Source organism: Canis lupus, chromosome 2 (assembly GCF_011100685.1).
Source record: "Canis lupus familiaris isolate Mischka breed German Shepherd chromosome 2, alternate assembly UU_Cfam_GSD_1.0, whole genome shotgun sequence".
In the NCBI taxonomy this organism is placed as follows: Eukaryota; Metazoa; Chordata; class Mammalia; order Carnivora; family Canidae; genus Canis; species Canis lupus.
Window position 1 is genome coordinate 50,558,297 of NC_049223.1, and position 17,097 is coordinate 50,575,393.

General features: G+C 38.7%; 1 protein-coding gene across 3 annotated transcripts in view; it reads right to left on the reverse strand.

The window, feature by feature from the left end:
• The window catches only part of TRIM23 (tripartite motif containing 23), a 37,193-nt gene that overhangs the window by 2,679 nt on the left and 17,417 nt on the right, over positions 1-17,097 (reverse strand). For all 3 annotated transcript variants that reach the window (XM_038530738.1, XM_038530737.1, XM_038530736.1), the window contains 4 exons: positions 15,570-15,704; positions 5,379-5,508; positions 4,757-4,867; positions 1,675-1,799 (listed from right to left, as the gene is read on the reverse strand). In XM_038530738.1, coding sequence (XP_038386666.1) covers positions 1,675-1,799; positions 4,757-4,867; positions 5,379-5,508; positions 15,570-15,704 — 501 coding nt within the window. The remainder of the gene's footprint in view (positions 1-1,674; positions 1,800-4,756; positions 4,868-5,378; positions 5,509-15,569; positions 15,705-17,097) is intronic.

Here is a 17,097-nt window from a genome sequence, read left to right on the forward strand (position 1 = left end):
TATATATTTGTCCAGATAATTTCCATGCACATTCATGCAAATAAACATCCTTTAGTTTTTTTAAATTTTTTACTGAACACATCTTGAAGATAATTATCTTTCCATTATCTGGACAAGTAGACTTTCAGCATTATTTTTAACATCGAATTACATTCCTGGGTGTAGGTGCTACATTACTTTTCTTAACCAGTCCTATTCTTTTTTTTTTTTTTTAATTTTATTTATTATTCCTGAGAGACACACACAGAGAGAGAGAGAGAGAGGCAGAGACACAGGCAGAGGGAGAAGCAGGCTCCATGCAGGGAGCCCGACGTGGGACTCGATCCCAGGTCTCCAGGATCACACCCTGGGCTGAAGGCAGTGCTAAACCGCTGAGCCACCCGGGCTGCCCAACCAGTCCTATTCTTAATATTTACTCTGAACTCCTATTTATGTGCTATTACAAATACATACATATACATATGTAACATTTTTACCCACGTTCATTTGCACCATTATCTGTAGGATAACTTTAGGATATTTGTAGAATACTTTCCTAGAGGTAAAATTGCAGGGTACAGGTATATGCATCTAAAATTTTGATAGGTATGGTACTGCCCAATTGCCCTCCAAGAAAATGTCTCTAATAACCACACCAACAGTATATATGAGTCTGAAGATTATGAACATTTTTATCTTTAACGATGAAAAGTGGGATTCACTTTGCCTTATTTACGTGTCTTTTTCAATAAGTAAAGCAAAGTGTATCTTGCTCTTAGTAGTTTGCCTTTTATTTTTTATGAGGAAAACCTTTTATTCGCCATCCTACCCTTCCTTTTTATGACATGTTAGCCCCTCTACTGCACTTGTCATCCTCCTAGAAGCATAGGCTCAGATCTAGGAATCTGCAGCTTCCCCGTGTCCTTTACCCTCCCCATTCAGACACAGAATTCTAACAAATCTACGTTCATAAACTCTTTCCAATCTGCTTCCACCCTTCTATTCCTTTAATTGAGGATCTTGCTAACTCTCTCACTTGAATTACTGCAGCGATTTACTGTGTATGCCTGTCTCTAGTCCCTTCCCCCTAATTCTGTATTCTACCCCCAGACTATGGTCTTAAAATGCAGAGTCCAAAAACCTTTTGATGGTTTTCCTGTCACAGAATAAAACCTAAATTTCTCAGTCTAGACCTTATTTGTTATTCTAGATTTTCGTCATCCTCTATTTGCCCTTTACATATAGATATGCTGATGCTCCCTATTTATGCTTTTATTTTCTCTGCCTATGGTGTTCTTTCCTTCACATATGAATTCAAAGTCCTATCCATAATTTCAACTCAAATCCCACTTTTTACAAATCTTTTACAAGATGCCACCTTTAGAACTACTCTAATTTCCCATAGCATGTTAATATTACTGAAGTGACTTGCCAGTTTTCTATGTATTAGAATCTCATACACAGTCACTTACACGTTCACATACATATATAGGAGTTTCTGGTAAGCATCAATTTCTTTCTTTCCCATATACTCCAAGGTACCAAGTATAGCACTTTGCATATACATTGTATTTATAAAATACTCAACAGAAATTTCATAAGTATCTACTGAATTATCTGTTTTGAAATCTTTCCAGTTACCTTGTAATGTAGAATAAACAAAACTACCAAATAGTATTCAGAAATACGTGTTACCTGTTTGTTAGCAAAAATCAGGAGCAAAGCATCTCGAAGTTCTTTTTCCGTTAATAACTTTGCAAGTTCACTATGTGCTTCACTAACTCTGTCTCTATGACTGCTGTCAACAACAAATACAACGGCTAGGGGAAAAAAAAAAACTGAATTAGTCATCTGTTAACTCTCAGTAAATGGACCAAATATTTTAATGCTCTCCTTACTGTATTATGCTTAGTCTATTATCTACTATGTTTTTCACAGAAAGGCTGCCTACAAGAGGGCCTAGCAGTACTTAACAGTATGACCTCATATAGTTCACCTAACTTTTCGACCTTCTTCATTTTCCCATCTATAACAGGATTTAAAACATTTCCTCCACCAAAACAAAGTGCTGTGTATGTGGGCATTTTTCTCCTAATTAATGGGGATATACCTCCCATGATTTCCCAAAGTAATGCTTTTTATTATAATCATCCGATGCTCATTGTAACAAATGCACTTCTTAATCCCCACCATTATCTCCTCTACGATACCTATCAGTTTAAGAGTCTCTTTCTCGTTTTTCTTTTTTTCCTCTTTGCTTATTTGTTTCTTAAAGTCCACATGAGTGGAACCATATAGTATTTGTCTTTCTCTGACTTATTTATTATATTCTCTAGCTCCATCCAAGTCATTGCAAATGGCAAGATTTCATTCCTTTTTATGGCTAAGTGATATTCCATTGTATATGTATACCACCAATTCTTTACACATTCATCAATCAATGGACACTTGAGCTCTCCATAACTTGGCTATTGCTGATAATGATACTATCAACATCAGAGTGCATATATCCCTTTGAATTAGTGTTTCTATATTCTTTGGGTAAATACCTAGTAGTCCAATTGCTGGTTCATACAGTAGTTCTAAATTTAACTTTTTGAGGAAACTCCGTACTGTTTCCAGAGTGGCTGCACCAGTTTGCATTCCCACCAGCAGTGCAAGAGGGTTCCTTTTTCTGCTCTAATCTTTATTATTTTCTTCTGTCTACTGGTTAGGCTATGTTTGTCCTTTTTCTAGCTCTTTTAAGGTGTAGGCTAGGTTATTTGAATTTTTCATGCTTCTTGAGGTAGGCTGTATTGCTATAAAATTCCCCCTTAAAACAGCTTTTTCTGCGTCCCAAAGGTTTTGAACCATGTGCTTTCATTTTCACTTATTTCTATGTACTTTTTGATTTCTTCTTTGATTTTTCAGGTTGACCCCTTAATTTATTATTATTATTATTTTTTTAAAGATTTACTTACTTATTCAGAGAGAAGGAGAGAAAGGCAGAGACACAGGCAGAGGGAGAAACAGGCTCCATGCAGGAAGCCCGATGTGGGACTCGATCCCGGATCTCCAGGATCACACCCCAGGCTGCAGGAGGCGCCAAACCGCTGCACCACCGGGGCTGCCCAACCCCTTAATTATTTAGTAACATGTTATTTAGCCACCACATATTTGTGGTCTCTCCATATTTTTTCTTGTGGATGACTTCTAGTTTCATAGCATTGTGGTCAGAAAAGATGCATTGAGGGGCTCCTGGGTAGCTCAGCTGCTTAGGCGTCTGACTCTTGATTTTCATTCAGGTCATGATCTCAGGATCATGGGGTTGAGCCCCACGTAGGGCTCCATAGGGAGTCTCTTTGAGATTCTTCCTTTCCTTCTCCCTCTCCCTGTGCCCCTCTGCCATTCACACTAAGGACATAAATATTTTTTAAAAAGGTAAAGAGAAGATACATTGATCTTTTTGAATTTTTTTTAAAGATTTATTTATTTATTCATGAGACACAGAGAGAGAGAGAGAGAGAGAGAGGAGAGAGACAGAGAGAGGCAGAGACACAGGCAGAGGGAGAAGCAGGCTCCATGCACGGAGCTCAATGCGGGACTTGATCCCGGGACTCCAGGATCACACCCTGGGCCGAAGGCAGGTGCAAAACCGCTGAGCCACCCAGGGATCCCCCGATCTTTTTGAATTTGTTAAGGCTTCTTTCATGGCCTATGATGCTACTTGTTCTTTGATTACTACTTCCTTTGCCAAAAAATAGTCTAAATAAATCACCACCTTTATCTCTGCAAAGTATCTCTTTTGGTGTCTAGCACAGCACTTTCCATATATACTATACTCAAAACACATAGCAGAAATTTCACAAGTACCTAGTGAATTGATTCTCTTTTGGAATCTTTCCAGGTACCTTATGATAGCTAAACATTCTGACTTTTCAATCATTCCTCATGTTCAAAATCCCATTTTTTCCCTTATTAATCAATGGCTTATACTAAATTCAATATCAAAAATCCCAAGTTTTGGGATCCTTGGGTGGCGCAGCGGTTTGGCGCCTGCCTTTGGCCCAGGGCGCGATCCTGGAGACCCGGGATCAAATCCCACGTTGGGCTCCCGGTGCATGGAGCCTGCTTCTCCCTCTGCCTATGTCTCTGCCTCTCTCTCTCTCTCTCTCTCTCTCTCTCTCTTTCTGTGACTATCATAAAAAAAAAAAAAAAATCCCAAGTTTTTCTTTTAGGTGGAAAGTATGAATATATATAAAACAGGTGGCATGAACATTAGTTTTATGTTTGGTATAAGCAAAAGCATAGAATGAGGCCCAAATATTAATAAATGTTAGGTGAAATATGTGATAAAACTCAGTTTGGCCAAAAGTAAACTACCGCAGGTTCTTCTGCAGAAAACAAATAACTGTGAATGGAAATGAAGGAATGGAGCTTTTGAGAGATTGTAATGAGGAAAATGTTTAACTGAATTGAAGAGAGCAGCAGAAACATACACCAAGAATTCTACTCTACATCACAGTATAGGCAGTGATCACACTCTTATGAATACTAATAACATACTTTAATTGTTAAGAGCAGCAAGCAGTATGTACTCTTAACTGCCTAGGTATAAGGTAAGTAAGTTTTAAGCTATAATTATGACCTTTTTCATGAAATAAACCTAAGTACAGATCCCACTCTTTCCACCTTAACTTTTTTAATAAAATAAGCTTCACTAGTTAAATCAATTCCTTTCCTAGGAAAACTGGCATCCTAAAATTCTGAAAAATTAAGATACCATTTTGACTCTTACCTTGAGTATTGAGGTAATAATGTTTCCACAATGGTCTTAATTTGTGTTTTCCACCTACATCCCAAATAGTGAACTTTAGATTTTTATATTCTACAGTTTCCACATTAAAACCTGTTTTCAAAAAAAAGTTACTTTAATACTGAACTTATATTTATAATCAGTAACACACCAAACATAGGCGACCCACTATTTATAATTGTGATAATACAAATTATCTTCATACAGCAATATCTACTGCAGCCCAACCAACTCCAGTCTTAATAAACACATATGGGGAAGATATACCTTTAACAGCTGTTAGTCCTCTATACCTCCACCAGGATCTTTAGATCCTGAAACTCAAATACCTAACAGCTCTGCACTACTACCACTCCTTTCCCCTAACCCTCACCACCCTTTAATCCTTCCAACGATCCCACAAATCTGTTACTTCTTAATATCCCACCATCTACATTTCAATCCAACAGCCACTGAATCTTGCATTGTTTTTCTCAGACATGCTTATGTAAAGAGCCCACCACAATGCCATACTGGCATAAAATAAGACCTCCAAGAACTCAGCTGTAAGCTAGAGTTTGTCTATAAAGCATCCATTAAAGTAAAAAGCAGTACTCATACTTACCAATTGTTGGAATAGGCTGCATGAATTCATCCTGTTTTAACTTAAACAAAATAGTAGTTTTTCCAGCACCATCTAATCCTAACGTAACAACTCGAATTTCCATTTTTGGTCCAATGTGAACTCTATTGTCCTGTAATTTTTAAAAATTTAAATCCTCTTATTTTGATATGGAGTTAAGTATTAGCATTTATACTTTTATTTATAATACCCTTGTCAATTATTTCATCTCCTATTCATTCTTCTGATTACACGAACAAATAGCAACCTGTATTATTATAATTTTGTTGCATGAATCTATCCTTAGAAAACTGAAATAACAAACATTTAAAAAATTATATAAGCCTTGGTAACCGGTATATAATGTACAAAGGTGTAATCTGTGACATCAATCACATAAAGTATGGGGAATGGGGTTATAAAAGAATAGAAGGTTTATATGAAAAAGAAGTTTAATTGTTATCACTTTCAAATAGAATGTTAAAATGAGATGTTCTCTGTAATAACAATAGTAAACACATAAAATCCACAGAATATACACAAAAGGAAATGAGAGGTGAATCAAATGATGACACTATAAAAGATCACTAAGACACAGAAGAAGGCAGTAAGAGAAAAGGAAGGACAAAGAAGCTATAAGATATACAAAAAACAATGAACAGAATGATAATATAAGTCTTTACCTATTAATAATTACTTGAAATATAAATGGATTTAACTCCCAAAGGAAAAGACACAGTTTGACTAAATGGATTGAAAAAAAACCAAGATCTAACAATATGCTGTCTGTCTATAAGTGACTCACTTCATATTTAAGGACACAAGAAGGCTGAAAGTGAAGGAAAAGAAAGATACTCCATGTAAATCATACTCAAAAGAGAGCACGGGTGGTTATCCTATTATTAAACAAAATAGACTTTAAATAAGAAACTGTCGGGCAGCCCGGAGGGGCTCAGCGGTGTTCAGCGCCACCTTCAGCCCAGGGTGTGATCCTGAAGAACCAGAATCAAGTCCCAGGTTGGGCTCCCCGCATGGAGCCTGCTTCTCCCTCTTCCTGTGTCTGTGTCTCTGCCTCTCTCTCTCTCTGTCTCTCATGAATAAATAAATAAAAATATTTAAATAAGAAATTGTCATAGGAGACAAAAGGTATTATATAACGATAAAAGGATAGATTTACAAAGTATATAATTATAAATACTTGGATTTTAAATATATGGATAAAAGTTCCAAAATGACACCCAGAACTATAAAACCTTTAGAAGAAAACATACTGCAAATCTTCATGACAGTGGATTTGGCTTTGATTTCTTTTGGTTATGACACCAAAAACAAAGTCGACAAAAGCAAAAGTAGACAGATGGGACCATATCAATCTTAAACTTTTATGAATCAAGGATACAATCAACAAAGTGAAGAAGCAACCTACCAAATGGAACAAAGTATTTGCAAATTATATATCTAAGAATGGATTCTTATCCAGAATATATAAGAACTCCTACAACTCAACAACAAGAAAAAATCAAGTTACTCAATTAAAAACAGGCAAAGGGGAGGAGGGGCAAGATGGCGGAAGAGTAGGGTCTCCAAATCACCTGTCTCCACCAAATTACCTAGAAAACCTTCAAATTATCCTGAAAATCTATGAATTCGGCCTGAGAATTAAAGAGAGACCAGCTGGAATGCTACAGCGAGAAGAGTTCGCGCTTCTATCAAGGTAGGAAGACGGGAAAAAAGAAATAAAGAAACGAAGGCCTCCAAGGGGGAGGGGCCCGCGAGGAGCCGGGCTGAGGCCGGGGCGAGGGTCCCCAGGACAGGAGAGCCCCGTCCCGGAGGAGCAGGAGCTGCACCGACCTTCCCGGGCGGAAAGGGGCTCGCGGGGAGTTGGAGCAGGACCCAGGAGGGCGGGGATGCCCTCGGGCTCCGTGGGACACTAACAGGCACCTGCGCCCCGGGAGAGTGCGCCGAGCTCCCTAAGGGCTGCAGCGCGCACGGCGGGACCGGAGCAGCTCGGAGGGGCTCGGGCAGAGGAAGAGGCTCCGTGCGGAGGGGGCTGCGGGGCGGGAGCGCGAATCCAACAGCGCAGACCGGGAGCACAGGGCGCCGGGACACAGCTCGGGATCCAGCCTCCCCCCAGGACAGGCAGAGGCAGGGAGGGCCCAAGACAGCAAGGACGCTCCTGCCCCAAGCTGAGCAGATCAGCGGCCCCGCCCCGGAGCCTCCAGGCCCTGCAGACGGAGAGCTCAGGAGTTCCTGCGGGGGCTGAATCCAGGTTTCCAGAGCTGGCCCCGCCACTGGGGTTGTTCCTCCTGGGGCCTCACCGGGTAAACAACCCCCACTGAGCCCTGCACCAAGCAGGGGGCAGAGCAGCTCCCCCAAGTGCTAACACCTGAAAATCAGCACAACAGGCCCCTCCCCCAGAAGACCAGCTAGACGGACAATTTCCAGGGGAAGTCAAGAGTCTTAGAGTATATACAGAATCAGAAGATACTCCCCCGTTGTTCTTTTTTTTTCCTTTTCTTTTCTTTTTTTGTTGTTGTTTTGTTTTGTTTTGCTTTTTGATTTGTTTCCTTCCTCCACCCCTTTTTTTCCTTTCTTTTTTTCTTCTTTTTTATCTTCCTTTTTTTTTCTCTCTCTTTTTCTTTTCTTCTTTCTCTCCTCTCTTTTTCTCCTTTTCCCAATACAACTTGCTTTTGGCCACTCTGAACTGAGCAAAATGACTAGAAGGAAAACCTCACCTCAAAAGAAAGAATCAGAAATAGTCCTCTCTCCCACAGAGTTACAAAATCTGGATTACAATTCGATGTCAGAGAGCCAATTCAGAAGCATTATTATACAGCTACTGGTGGCTCTAGAAAAAAGCATAAAGGACTCAAGAGACTTCATGACTGCAGAATTTAGAGCTAATCAGGCAGAAATTAAAAATCAATTGAATGAGATGCAATCCAAACTAGAAGTCCTAACGACAAGGGTTAACGAGGTGGAAGAACGAGTGAGTGACACAGAAGACAAGTTGATAGCAAAGAGGGAAACTGAGGAAAAAAGAGACAAACAATTAAAAGACCATGAAGATAGATTAAGGGAAATAAACGACAGCCTGAGGAAGAAAAACCTACGTTTAATTGGTGTTCCCAAGGGTGCGGAAAGGGACAGAAGGCCAGAATATGTATTTGAACAAATTCTAGCTGAAAACTTTCCTAATCTGGGAAGGGAAACAGGCATTCAGATCCAGGAAATAGAGAGATCCCCCCTAAAATCAATAAAAACCGTTCAACACCTCGACATTTAATAGTTAAGCTTGCAAATTCCAAAGATAAAGAGAAGATCCTTAAAGCAGCAAGAGACAAGAAATCCCTGACTTTTATGGGGAGGAGTATTAGGGTAACAGCAGACCTCTCCACAGAGACCTGGCAGGCCAGAAAGGGCTGGCAGGATATATTCAGGGTCCTAAATGAGAAGAACATGCAACCAAGAATACTTTATCCAGCAAGGCTCTCATTCAAAATGGAAGGAGAGATAAAGAGCTTCCAAGACAGGCAGGAACTGAAAGAATATGTGACCTCCAAACCAGCTCTGCAAGAAATTTTAAGGGGGACTCTCAAAATTCCCCTTTAAGAAGAAGTTCAGTGGAACAATCCACAAAAACAAGGACTGAATAGATATCATGATGACACTAAACACATATCTGTCAATAGTAACTCTGAACGTGAACGGGCTTAATGACCCCATCAAAAGGCACAGGGTTTCAGACTGGATAAAAAAGCAGGACCCATCTATTTGCTGTCTACAAGAGACTCATTTTAGACAGAAGGACACCTACAGCCTGAAAATAAAAGGTTGGAGAACCATTTACCATTCGAATGATCCTCAAAAGAAAGCAGGGGTAGCCATCCTTATATCAGATAAACTAAAATTTACCCCGAAGACTGTAGTGAGAGATGAAGAGGGACACTATATCATACTTAAAGGATCTATCCAACAAGAGGACTTAACAATCCTCAATATATATGCCCCGAATGTGGGAGCTGCCAAATATATAAATCAATTATTAACCAAAGTGAAGAAATACTTAGATAATAATACACTTATACTTGGTGACTTCAATCTAGCTCTTTCTATACTCGATAGGTCTTCTAAGCACAACATCTCCAAAGAAATGAGAGCTTTAAATGATACACTGGACCAGATGGATTTCACAGATATCTACAGAACTTTACATCCAAACTCAACTGAATACACATTCTTCTCAAGTGCAAATGGAACTTTCTCCAGAATAGACCACATACTGGGTCACAAATCGGGTCTGAACCGATACCAAAAGATTGGGATCGTCCCCTGCATATTCTCAGATCATAATGCCTTGAAATTAGAACTAAATCACAACAAGAAGTTTGGAAGGACCTCAAACAGGTGGAGGTTAAGGACCATCCTGCTAAAAGATGAAAGGGTCAACCAGGAAATTAAGGAAGAATTAAAAAGATTCATGGAAACTAATGAGAATGAAGATACAACCGTTCAAAATCTTTGGGATGCAGCAAAAGCAGTCCTAAGGGGGAAATGCATCGCAATACAAGCATCCATTCAAAAACTGGAAAGAACTCAAATACAAGAGCTAACCTTACACATAAAGGAGCTAGAGAAAAGACAGCAAATAGATCCTACATCCAGGAGAAGAAGAGAGTTAATAAAGATTCGAGCAGAACTTAACGAAATCGAGACCAGAAGAACTGTGGAACAGATCAACAGAACCAGGAGTTGGTTCTTTGAAAGAATTAATAAGATAGATAAACCATCAGCCAGCCTTATTCAAAAGAAGAGAGAGAAGACTCAAATTAATAAAATCATGAATGAGAAAGGAGAGATCACTACCAACACCAAGGAAATACAAACGATTTTAAAAACATATTATGAACAGCTATACGCCAATAAATTAGGCAATCTAGAAGAAATGGGCGCATTCCTGGAAAGCCAGAAACTACCAAAACTGGAACAGGAAGAAATAGAAAACCTTAACAGGCCAATAACCAGGGAGGAAATTGAAGCAGTCATCAAAAACCTCCCAAGACACAAGAGTCCAGGGCCAGATGGCTTCCCAGGAGAATTTTATCAAACGTTTAAAGAAGAAACCATACCTATTCTCCTAAAGCTGTTTGAAAAGATAGAAAGAGATGGAGTACTTCCAAATTCGTTCTATGAGGCCAGCATCACCTTAATTCCAAAACCAGACAAAGACCCCACCAAAAAGGAGAATTACAGACCAATATCCCTGATGAACATGGATGCAAAAATTCTCAACAAGATACTGGCCAATAGGATCCAACAGTACATTAAGAAAATTATTCACCACGACCAAGGGATTTATCCCCGGGACACAAGGCTGGTTCAACACCCGTAAAACAATCAATGTGATTCATCATATCAGCAAGAGAAAAACCAAGAACATATGATCCTCTCATTAGATGCAGAGAAAGCATTTGACAAATACAGGGATTCCTGGGTGGCGCAGCGGTTTGGCGCCTGCCTTTGGCCCAGGGCGCGATCCTGGAGACCCGGGATCGAATCCCACATCGGGCTCCCGGTGCATGGAGCCTGCTTCTCCCTCTGCCTTGGTCTCTGCCTCTCTCTCTTTCTCTCTCTGTGACTATCATAAATAAATTTTAAAAAATTAAAAAAAAATACAGCATCCATTTCTGATCAAAACTCTTCAGAGTGTAGGGATAGAGGGAACATTCCTCAACATCTTAAAAGCCATCTACGAAAAGCCCACAGCAAATATCATTCTCAATGGGGAAGCACTGGGAGCCTTTCCCCTAAGATCAGGAACAAGACAGGGATGTCCACTCTCACCACTGCTATTCAACATAGTACTGGAAGTCCTAGCCTCAGCAATCAGACAACAAAAAGACATTAAAGGCATTCAAATTGGCAAAGAAGAAGTCAAACTCTCCCTCTTCACCGATGACATGATACTCTACGTAGAAAACCCAAAAGTCTCCACCCCAAGATTGCTAAAACTCATACAGCAATTCGGTAGCGTGGCAGGATACGAAATCAATGCCCAGAAATCAGTGGCATTTCTATACACTAACAATGAGTCTGAAGAAAGAGAAATTAAGGAGTCAATCCCATTTACAATTGCACCCAAAAGCATAAGATACCTAGGAATAAACCTCACCAAAGATGTAAAGGATTTATACCCTCAAAACTATAGAACACTTCTGAAAGAAATTGAGGAAGACACAAAGAGATGGAAAAATATTCCATGCTCACGGATTGGCAGAATTAATATTGTGAAAATGTCAATGTTACCCAGGGCAATATACACGTTTAATGCAATCCCTATCAAAATACCATGGACTTTCTTCAGAGAGTTAGAACAAATTATTTTAAGATTTGTGTGGAATCAGAAAAGACCCCGAATAGCCAGGGGAATTTTAAAAAAGAAAACCATATCTGGGGGCATCACAATGCCAGATTTCAGGTTGTACTACAAAGCTGTGGTCATCAAGACAGTGTGGTACTGGCACAAAAACAGACACATAGATCAATGGAACAGAATAGAGAACCCAGAAGTGGACCCTGAACTTTTTTATTTTTTTTTTTTTTGGACCCTGAACTTTATGGTCAACTAATATTCGATAAAGGAGGAAAGACTATCCACTGGAAGAAAGACAGTCTCTTCAATAAATGGTGCTGGGAAAATTGGACATCCACATGTAGAAGAATGAAACTAGACCACTCTCTTGCACCATACACAAAGATAAACTCAAAATGGATGAAAGATCTAAATGTGAGACAAGATTCCATCAAAATCCTAGAGAAGAACACAGGCAACACCCTTTTTGAACTCGGCCACAGTAACTTCTTGCAAGATACATCCACGAAGGCAAAAGAAACAAAAGCAAAAATGAACTATTGGGACTTCATCAAGATAAGAAGCTTTTGCACAGCAAAGGATACAGTCAACAAAACTAAAAGACAACCTACAGAATGGGAGAAGATATTTGCAAATGACATATCAGATAAAGGGCTAGTTTCCAAGATCTATAAAGAACTTATTAAACTCAACACCAAAGAAACAAACAATCCAATCATGAAATGGGCAAAAGACATGAACAGAAATCTCACAGAGGAAGACATAGACATGGCCAACACACACATGAGAAAATGCTCTGCATCACTTGCCATCAGGGAAATACAAATCAAAACCACAATGAGATACCACCTCACACCGGTGAGAATGGGGCAAATTAACAAGGCAGAAAACAACAAATGTTGGAGAGGATGCGGAGAAAAGGGAACCCTCCTACACTGTTGGTGGGAATGTGAACTGGTGCAGCCACTCTGGAAAACTGTGTGGAGGTTCCTCAAAGAGTTAAAAATAGACCTGCCCTACGACCCAGCAATTGCACTGTTAGGGATTTACCCCAAAGATACAGATGCAATAAAACGCCGGGACACCTGCACCCCGATGTTTATAGCAGCAATGGCCACAATAGCCAAACTGTGGAAGGAGCCTCGGTGTCCATCGAAAGATGAATGGATAAAGAAGATGTGGTTTATGTATACATTATTAGAAATGACAAATACCCACCATTTGCTTCAATGTGGATGGAACTGGAGGGTATTATGCTGAGTGAAGTCAGTCAGTCGGAGAAGGACAAACATTATATGTTCTCATTCATGTGGGGAATATAAATAATAGTGAAAGGGAATATAAGGGAAGGGAGAAGAAATGTGTGGGAAATATCAGAAAGGGAGACAGAACGTAAAGACTGCTAACTCTGGGAAACGAACTAGGGGTGGTAGAAGGGGAGGAGGGCGGGGGGTGGGAGTGAATGGGTGACGGGCACTGGGGGTTATTCTGTATGTTGGTAAATTGAACACCTATAAAAAATAAATTAAAAAAAAAACTGAAAAAAAAATAAATTGTTATCTCATGGATAATCCAACATCCACAGTAGGTTAAAAAAAATAAAAAATAAAAAAAATAAAAAAATAAAAACAGGCAAAGGACTTATACAAAATGTCTCCAAAAAAAAAAAAAAAAAAAAAATGTCTCCCAAAAAGATATAAACTGGCCATTAAGCATATTAAAAGATGCTCAACTTCATTAATCATCAGAGAAATGCAAATCAAATGCACAATGAAATACCAACCTCACACCCATCAGGATGGCTACTATCTAAAACAAAACAAAATTAACATGTGTTGATGAAAATGTCGAGAAATTGCAATCCTTGTACACTGTGGGTGGGAATTACAATTTGGTACAACTATGGAAAACATAGTTTTTTCCTCAAAAAATTAAAAATAGAACTACCATATCCAGTAATCTCACTTCCAGATATATATGCAAAAGAAATGAAGACAAGGTCTCAGAGAAATATGTGTACACCCATGTCCACAGCCACACTATTCATAACAGCCAAGATGTGGAAGCAACCCAATGTCCATCAATGAATGAATGCATAAACAAAATGTGGTATATACAAACAATGCAATATTATTTAGCCTTAAAACAAAGAGAATTGTGTCCCATACCACGACATGGGTGAACTCTGAGGCCATACTAATTGAGATCAGCCAGTCACAAAAAGACAAATGCTATTTGGCTCCACTTATATGAGGTATTTAGAGTACTCAAATACAAAGAAACAGAAAGGTCATGATCTCAGGGTTCTGAGCCATGCATCGGGCTCCCCCCATGCTGAGCATGGAGACTGCTTGAGATTTTCTCTCTTCCTGTGCCACTCTCCACCATCCCCACCCTCTCCACTTGCTCTCTCTTTCAAAAAAAAAAAAAAGGTTAAGATGGTAATTTTTAAGTTTTTTATCTCTCTCACACACACACACACACAAATGTGGTATTATCTGCACAATAAAGTATCTTGAAGCTATAAAAAAAGAATAAATAATGTCACTGAATACTGCTATGGAATAATCTCTAGGATGTACACTTCTGTGAAAAGAACAAGGTAAAGAAATATGTAATGTTTTCTACCTTTTTTTAAAAAAAGATTTATTTATTTATTCATGAGAGACACAGAGAGAGAGAGTGAGAGAGAGGCAGAGACACAGGCATAGGGAGAGGCAGGCTCCATGCGGGGAGCCCAATGTGGGACTCGATCTCAGGACTCCAGGATCACACCCTGGGCCAAAGGCAGACACTCAACTGCTGAGCCACCCAGGCATCCCTGTCTTCTACCTTTAATGTGATGAGCGTACATACAAATATATAAATGTATTTCTATTTCTAAATGATGAAAAAAACTAAGAAAAAATTCTTGATGGTTTTCCACAGAAAGAGAAAGACAAGTGGATAGAACTAGACTTCTCTAAATGAACCCTGCTTTATAGATTTGACTACGGACCATAAAAGTGTTTCACATTATTATAAAATAAGATTTAGTTCTAAAAAAATAGACCCTAAAAAGGGAAAGTAAAACGAAACACATGAACCTTTTAAATTAGGAGCAAATCACTTTTTTTTTTTTTTTTTTTTTTTTTTAGATTTTATTTATTTGATAGAGAGTAAAAGTAAGCACAAACAGTGGGGAGAGACAGGAGGAGAGGGAGAAGCAGACTCCCCAACAACAGGCTCCATCCCAGGACCCTGGGATCATGACCTGAGCTGAAGGCAGATGCTTAACCAACTGAGCCACCCAGGCACTCGAGGCCATGCATTTTAAAGGAGACTAAAATATACCAACCAAACGGCAAGCATAAGCCTTATTTGGTTGGATTCTGTTTCCAGAAACAAAAATTTTTTTTAGCCATCTAGGAAATCTAAGTAACGATCATGTTAACATTAGAGATTCATTATTAAATTTTCTAGGTTTTTAACAATATTTTGGCTATGTTTTTTAAAACAGTCCTTACCTTTCACAAACACACACAAAAATATTTCATAGATGAAATGATACGTTGACATTTGTTCCAAAATAACCTGAGAGACTTCAGGAAGAAAAAGGGAATGGGGAAAATGATGGATGAAAAAAAAGTTTTTAATTGTTAAAGTGGGTGATGGGTACATGGAGATTCATTATACCACTTTCTATTATGCACTGATGAAAGTTTTTAAAAAAAAAAACAACCTATGAATTTCTTAGTTGTCTCTTCAAGCTGATTATCATGGAACATAAAACAATTATGACTTATCAGAAATGATACCTAAAAATGAAGTAAAGTGATTACCTTTGTAAAAGTGACAGGGATACTAGCATCCAACTGAATGTGATCTGCAACCTCTGTAAACTGCTGCTGCTGTTTTTGTAATGTTTCCAGTAACCTTGTAATTTCTTGTTTTGCCAAAACAACTCTACAATCATCCTAGAAAAGAGAATAGTTTTCTTGTAAACTTTTACACAGATAAGGAAAAAAGAGAGACCACCAAAAATCAAGAATAATTCATTTAACAGTATTCAAAGTTAGCTAAAATGTAAATTTGACTAGGATAATAATTGGGCATTAACAGATAATTTAAGAGAATTCTTTCAAGAGAAGAATGGATAAATTGTGGTGTATTCAGAAAGGCAACACTATACCACAATGAGAATGAGCCACAGTTATACCTGATATGAATTTCACAAACATAATGTCAAGTAAAAGAAGAAATGACATGAAGACTTCATACATGAAGATTCCTTTTTTATTAATTACCAAAAGAGACAAAAATAAGGTATGCATTAGAAGTCAAGGTATGGTTTATCCTCAGTGGAAAGCAGGTAGTTACTAGAAGGGAGTCTGAGGGGTTTCTAGGGGTGCTGCTAGTGTTCTGTTACTTAATCTGGGTGCTAGTTACATGGTAATGTCCAGTCTGAAAATTCAGCAAGCTGAACACGTATGCACACACTTCTGTATGTATGTTGTACTTTTTAAAATGATCTCAGATATACAGGTGTTGGTTTTAAAAAAACTGACTAAAGGTGAAATTGAAAAGTCTCCCTTCCCCTCTAGATCCCCAGGCTCTCTTCAAAGTCAAGCACTTTCTAGTTTCTCAAATATTCCAGATATAATTCTACACACGTACCAATATATTCTTCGTAAGATAGAGATCTCCCAATAATATGTAAGCGCCACAAGAGCAATGGTGTTTACAGTCTTTGCTCACTGTTGCATATTTACATTAGCTGATTATGAATTAATAAACTTTGCTTATTATTTGCATGTTGCCCCAGTTGCTCAGAACAAAAACCCTGCAATTCTTGCCTTCTACTCTCTCATGCCCTACAAATAAATGAATCCCACTGAATGTCCAAAATCTGGACACTTTTCACTCCCACAAGCTAAGCCACTATTCTTTCTCATGTGGAATTCTACAGAAGTCTCCAAACTCCTCCTTTCTTTTAACTCCTTCCTTCCATCCTGACTCTCCTTCAATCTATTTTTTTATACATCAAAGTCATTCTTGTCAAAATTTCACAATGACTTCTCCATTTCAATCAATAAAAGCTGAAGTCTGTCCTTCCAGTGACTCAGAAAGCCTTCCTTACAGATAATTCCCTATTACTTCCAATTTCAGCTTCCATTACCCTTTTCTTCACTTACTCTATTCCAGCCACAGTGGTCTCTTTTTGCTGTTCCTCAAATACTCCAGGCATGGTGTCCTAGGGTTTCTATTCTAATCCTTTCCTCAGCTAGACTATTCTTCCCCACATTAGGGCTTGAACAAATTCCTTCACCTTCTTCCTTTTCGAGGCTTTGCTCAAATTTCATCTTCTCT